The 6000-nt window shown below is 54.5% G+C and overlaps 2 protein-coding genes across 2 annotated transcripts; one reads left to right on the forward strand and one right to left on the reverse strand.

The window, feature by feature from the left end:
* Positions 1-19: 19 nt before the first annotated feature.
* Positions 20-814, forward strand: BBA_04115 (DUF1649 domain protein; the record flags this gene model as incomplete). The annotated part of the gene is made up of 2 exons (XM_008599212.1): positions 20-530; positions 624-814. 2 exons carry the CDS (start codon positions 20-22, stop codon positions 812-814), a joined length of 702 nt encoding a protein of 233 aa, XP_008597434.1.
* Positions 815-1474: 660 nt separating this feature from the next.
* On the reverse strand, positions 1475-3724 carry BBA_04116 (fork head domain-containing protein; the record flags this gene model as incomplete). Its single annotated transcript, XM_008599213.1, has 1 exon — positions 1475-3724. The coding sequence occupies one exon, from the start codon at positions 3722-3724 to the stop codon at positions 1475-1477; it is 2250 nt and encodes a 749-aa protein (XP_008597435.1).
* Positions 3725-6000: the final 2276 nt, after the last annotated feature.

Genomic DNA, 6000 nt, shown 5'->3' on the forward strand with positions numbered 1-6000 from the left:
AAAAAACCACCACACAACCATGGACACCACCACCGCCGCCGCCACCAACGCCCCTCCAGAGTTCATCCTCGACGTCTTTGCCGACCCCCGCTCCGTTCGGGATATTGTCCGCGCCATCCTGCACACCATCTTCTTCACGCGCTTCTTCCCCGCCGTCCATCCTTCGACCCGCAACGTCCTCGACCTCGTCACCTTGCCCTACGTCGACGACGATGAGCTAGCCACCATGATTGAGCAGCGCGCCGCCGCTCTTGAGCGCCAGCTCGACGCCGAGCGCTCCTCCTCTCATCAAACTACCGCGGCGGCGGCCGCCGCCGCCGCGCGACAGCAGTACTCGTCGTCTGGGACAACAGCCGCCGCTGCCGCTGCCGTCACAACGAGCTCCTCGGCAAGCGGCGCCCGAGGTCAGGTTTCCGTTCGCTTCTTTGAAAAGAGACGTCGCAAGGCGTGGCTGTCGCGCGGCGATGAAGAGGTATGCTGGGAGTGCTGGACGGTCAAGGTGACCGTTGCCGAGCCGAGGACGGAGTCTGGTATGTCCCCTCCCCCCTCCCCTAATGTATCAGCCCATACCACCCATCTCTCTTTCCCTTCCAAGTACACTGGCGGCAACTAACAGCCTATAGAGCGCAGCAAGGTTCGCAGAGCCATGGAGCAGACTCTCCTCACCACCGCCATGAAAATCGTCACCTTTGCCAACACCCACAAGGACCATATCCCTCCCATCACCACACAGGGCGGCAACCCTTTTCCATGCAAGATTAGCATTGAGCAAAAGGAGAGCACGGGCTGGGCGTCGCGGATGCGCATCTACTAGTAAGCCCCCTCTTGTGGTCGAACCTTTTGTTCTTTTTTTCTTCCTTTGTGATTAGATTCTTCCGCATACTTTGGCGTTTGGAGTGCATATAGACCATGTTACTAGATACCCTTTTAATATAGACCAACGAATCAATTCACACTACGACGAGTCAGCAAAGTATACAGCCTGTAATGATCGATTCAACAATAAGATATATATCATTCTTGGCCCTGAGCAGGCTTATAATCAAACTAACCATAATCCGATTCCCTTGGGTTTCCCATGTGATCCGTACAATACTCAAAACAAAGAGCCTCCCGAAAGCAAAAAAGATGTACTCCAGAGACCAGAAACAGCATTAGCTAACCAAGAACAAACAGCCAAAAATCATCAAGGGCAAAGCAAAACAACGCCAATGAGCCAGCGCCCCCTCGAATAACTTGTCATGATGAAAGCAAATCTCCCCCTAGCAAACGGTACCTTTTTCAATCAAAAATATCATAGCATGCCATCGCCAATACTAAAGCAAGAAAAAGCAAAGCGCGGCCGTGAAGCCAATAAGTAGGTTGCCAGAATCGCCTGGATCCTCTGCTCTATTTTGTACCAGCCGTCACTGCAAAGCTGCAGGGCGTATCATTAATCATCAGCATCGTTACAAGATCCTCAAGCCTCCCATCATCAAAATGCCGTCGAGTAACTGCGCCCCAGAGCGGGTTTGGTAGGGCGCGCAGGCTTGGACTGTTGAGAGCCAGAGCCTATCTTTTGGAAGCCCTGAAGGATATCAAGACCGCCAAATTCCGTATTCTCATTGGCCGAGGCGAATTCGCTCGGGTCCATGACCAACGACGGCCACGTGTCATCGGCCGATATTTCCAGCATGGCAGCAGAAAACTTGCTCGGCGAGGCTCGCGTTGGAGACTGCTGCAGCATCTTGGAAGGAGAGCTAAGGCCTTCAAAGACTTTGCTCGGAGTGTCCAGGAAGCGTAGCGGTGAGTGCTCGGGAACGCGTAGCAGAGGAGCAGAGGTAATCGTCTTCTTGACCGAGCCCGTAAGCTGGTCAAGGCCTGACGAAGAAACAGATCGGTCCAGGCGAGCGCGCTTGGCTGAGCGTTTCACGGGAGAGCCCGAGTCCGCGGAACCAATGACGGGAAAGGTGTTTTCGTCCAAGCCAGCAATATCTTGAAAGATGTCAAAGTCATTGACATTGCTTGAAATGTCATCAAAGGCGTACAGAGTCTCGTCAAGGTTAAAAGCCGGGCTCCAGGGCAGAGCTTCCTCACTGACGCCGATGACGCGGCGGAGAGGCGACTGGAGCATGTGACGGACCTTGTCGCGGTGGATCCGAAGGTTGGTGTTGGGAGAGACCGAGGGAGGAGGACGGGCAGGAGGCTTCATCTTGACGATGGGGGTCAGAGGCAGTAGAGCGTGGCCTTCCGAGGCGTGTCTCAATGGAGAGGAAGAGATGGGGCCGTAGACGGACAGGGAGCGAGACTTGGTCGGGCTAAACGGGGAAGAGTGGCGCAGGCGGGCAATTTCCTCCTCAGCGCGGCCGCGCTTGATGCGAGGACGATCAGCTTCCGAAGTAAGAAGCATGGCTTTTTGGTTGGGGCGCATGACGGAAGACTCAAGGGAGGAGATATAGCCGCTGTCGTCCATAGAGGCAAACTTGCGCTTGTGGGAGCGCGTGATGGAAGAGGCAGGCTGGCCAGTCCTGGGAGGCGGAGTGCCGCTTCGCTCTCCCTGTCGAGGCACAGGCGGTGACGAGTGCATGGTGGCGGGCAGAGGCGAATACATGGCATCATGAGGCAGCTCGTTGTCGTGGCGGTCAGCCCCGTCTTCGGGAGCGGCTGAGTCTGAGATGGGGATGGTGGCGTCGGAGGAGATCTCGGCGGGCATGGACAGGGTGGCCTGTGAGGTAGGCAGAGGCGGCAGAGCAGACTGGCGACGAGAACCTTGGGGAGGGAGAGTGGGCTCCAAGAGACTCATGTTGGGTGCAGAGCGCATCGAGGGCTCAAGACGCGTCGACATGACGGGAAGGTTCTCTGCAGAGGGAGCCGACTTGCGCGGAGGCTTCTCCTTGAGAAACTGTTGCTCGGTGCCAGGCTCAATGCCCCAATAGTTACCCTTGCCGGGGTCGTCCTTGGGTCGTTCAATCTTGATAAAGTTCTTGTGCAGACTCAGGTTGTGACGGATGCTATTTTGCCAGCCGGCATCATCAGGGTTGTAAAAGGAGTAGTTGTCGCTGATCCACTTGTAAATCTGAGCGAGGGTGAGTCGACGCATGGGGGATCGGAGAATGGCCATGCCAATGAGCTGAGCGTAGCTGTGGGGAGGCTTTGTGCCGTCGTCGGAAATGGGAGGGAAGGAGTCGTGAGGTGGCAGTCCGTTGTCGTCCACTTTTGGCTTCTTAGCACGGGGATCTCGGATGGGAGCGGCCTCCATGAGGCCACGCTTGCCGTTGGGGTTTGGTTTCTGCTGGTAGTAATTTTCCATGGAGATGTTGATTGTCGGAGGAGCTGGAAAGATGTGTGGGTGGACATTTTCCTTGCCGAAATTGACTTCAAATGTTGGTTTTTGGGGGCCCGTCTTGAATTTGGAAAGCTGAGGTCTTTTTTGGAGGTTGTCGGTGGTGTGACGCTTGGCCATGGGAGGAGCCATGGAGACCATGTTGAGTCTGGAGCCCTGGGAGGACTTGAGAGGTGAGCGAGGCGAGGCAGATTTCGTCTTGTAAGGCGAGTAGCCGGAAAAGCTCATAGAAGGCGGATCGAGAACGACATTGGAGCTGGAAGCACTCAAGGGGCGACGGGGCGGGCGAGTGACGGAAGGCATGGGAGCGTGGCTCGTCATGGGACGAGAATTGTCAAACATGTCGTCCTGGAAGATTTGAAGGTTTTCGTCCTGGGCGAAATAACGCGTCGACTTGGCCATGGCGGCCAGGTCAATGAAGCGAAAAGTCGTGAGCGTGTAGCGCAGAAGCAAACGCGGCGTGGTTTAGCTATACGGAGCGGAGGAGTTGGAGGTTAGCGGTCAAACGCGGATGTGGGCAGTCACGATAAGGCGGTCGTGACGCGAAGCAAGAACGACGATGGACAGAAAAGAGGAAAAGAGCAAAAAGGATTGGCTGAGGTGTGCTTACCCGAGGGTGAGGTTGTATGGTAGTGGGGCGCGTGTAGTAGAACTCTGGGCACGGGGAAGAGTGCCGACGTGTAGTTTAAAGTCGTGGTGTATGTCGGCAGCGATGATGGAGGATTTACGTGTCAGGGGCGTGATGCGTCAGCGTTGAGGGCGGGCGTCGCAAGGATGCAAACGGCAAGATGATTTGGGTCGTCGAGATGGCGAAGAGAAACGTGTTGAGCAAAATCGAGAATATGGCGGGAAAAAAAATTGTCGAGGCAAAAATGGTAAAACGAGAGAGCAGTCGTGAAGAAGAAGAGAAGGATGTAGGAGGGGAGAGAGGGCCGGGTGTAGGTGGTCGAGAAGGGAGAGATGGGGAGGTACATGGGTGATAGGTAGGTAGCAGGGTGGGGATGGGTGGGAGGGTGTGTACAGGAAGAGGAGGAGCGGGCAGGAATAGATTGATCTACAGGTGACCTTGCTAAAGGTAAAGTGGTCGTTGCAGTGCGACAGTGCATCGTTGCAGCGCTTCATTACTTGCTTCGGCATACAATTTATCACTCAACACTGCGGATAGCGGGCGGCCTAGTGGAGGGCCAAAAGGTAAGGTACCTAAAGAAACCGACCAAGGCAGCAGCACCAGGCACTAGAGCATCAATGGAGCCATGCATGCACCGACCTGGGCTGGCCCCAGCGAGGTGCGGGTGGGGAATACCTGCCTACCTAGCTAGGTAGGCACTAGGGTACAAAGCAGACGCTTCAAACTCACCAGAGGAGTTGACGCTGTTTGGGTGCTGTCTGTCACCTTTTGAACTGCGAAGGGAGGCATGGAGCGAGGGAGACCAGTGGGCCGGCCTAGCTCTTTTTTTTAAATTTTCGAAGACTATTCATTTTCGACATGCAAGCACTTGGCCGCAGTAGGCAGTAATGCACCACGCTCGACGAGGCGTCTGTGGGTTCGAGTGCCAACGAGTCTAGCCTGTGCCCGGCTCATCATACCATCATGTCAGTTATTGGGAGGTGTCAGAACATCCATCCACTAAGCACTCTATGCCCCCCCATTATCCAGCCTAGCAGGGGCTATAAGCCGCTGGCCACGACTAGACATGGCACCAAAAATCCAACGACGACGTCAAGACGTCTCGCGGCCTCTAGAAGCGGGGTTCCTCGGAATGCACAGGAATACATACGCGCCTACTCCGTACTATATTGCCTACCACTTCTATCTCGTGTTTGGACGCCCAAATCTATCTCTTACTTGCTTGGTTTTTGCAGCGACAGAATCCAAACCAGCTAGGCCGGCAGTCTATGAACGGACCAGGCAGCCTAGGTCTCAAAAGAACTGCTCTCCTCGCGTCTCGTGATGCACCACCACCTTTCAAAGACGTCTGAAAAAAGAGTAGAAAGAAAAGAAAAAGAAACCATGTGCACCATGTGGAGCGCCCAGCTATGGATTCGCGATCTCGATATGAAGCCACTTTTAAAAGAAAAAAAAATTATAAACCTGGTTTCGGATTCCGTCGTTGGCAGCCAATGATTGTACTTGGATGAGCCGGCCTGGCAACTAGCTTCGTGGCTGCAGTGCTACAGCCTACTGCGGCCAAGGGTTTGGGAACTTGTGCTGGGATGGGGGGGCCTCCTCGTACAACGACTCGGTAGGACACGGATTTTGTGTCATTTTTCCCATCTATGTCCAGTTCTTGCGTGCGTGCAACCTGTTCCTCGGCTATGCTGCGAGTCTTACAACCGTTGTGGCCGGGGGCACGGTGGTGCAAATCTGCCCTTGCACAGGGAAATCTTGTGTCGACGACATCTCTGCGGCCTCTTCCTCGTCCTATCGAGGTTCAAACATCTGAAGAAGAAGAGCAAGAGGGGGGAAAAAGGCTTTTGCTACACTAGATGTAGTTTGGCCGAGGAGGCACTTGTACTGATGGTGTGGAGGGGCCATTTTCACTCACACACACACACACACAACTCGAGTGAAAGTGAATGATGAGCAGGACATTTTTTGGTGAGACTTGCAACGAATGGGATGAGATGAGGCTGCGCCTCTTGGCCATCCAGCATGAAACTTCTACCAAAAAAAAAAA

The sequence above is a fragment of the Beauveria bassiana genome, assembly GCF_000280675.1.
Source record: "Beauveria bassiana ARSEF 2860 unplaced genomic scaffold BBA_S00009, whole genome shotgun sequence".
Classification (NCBI taxonomy): domain Eukaryota; kingdom Fungi; phylum Ascomycota; class Sordariomycetes; order Hypocreales; family Cordycipitaceae; genus Beauveria; species Beauveria bassiana.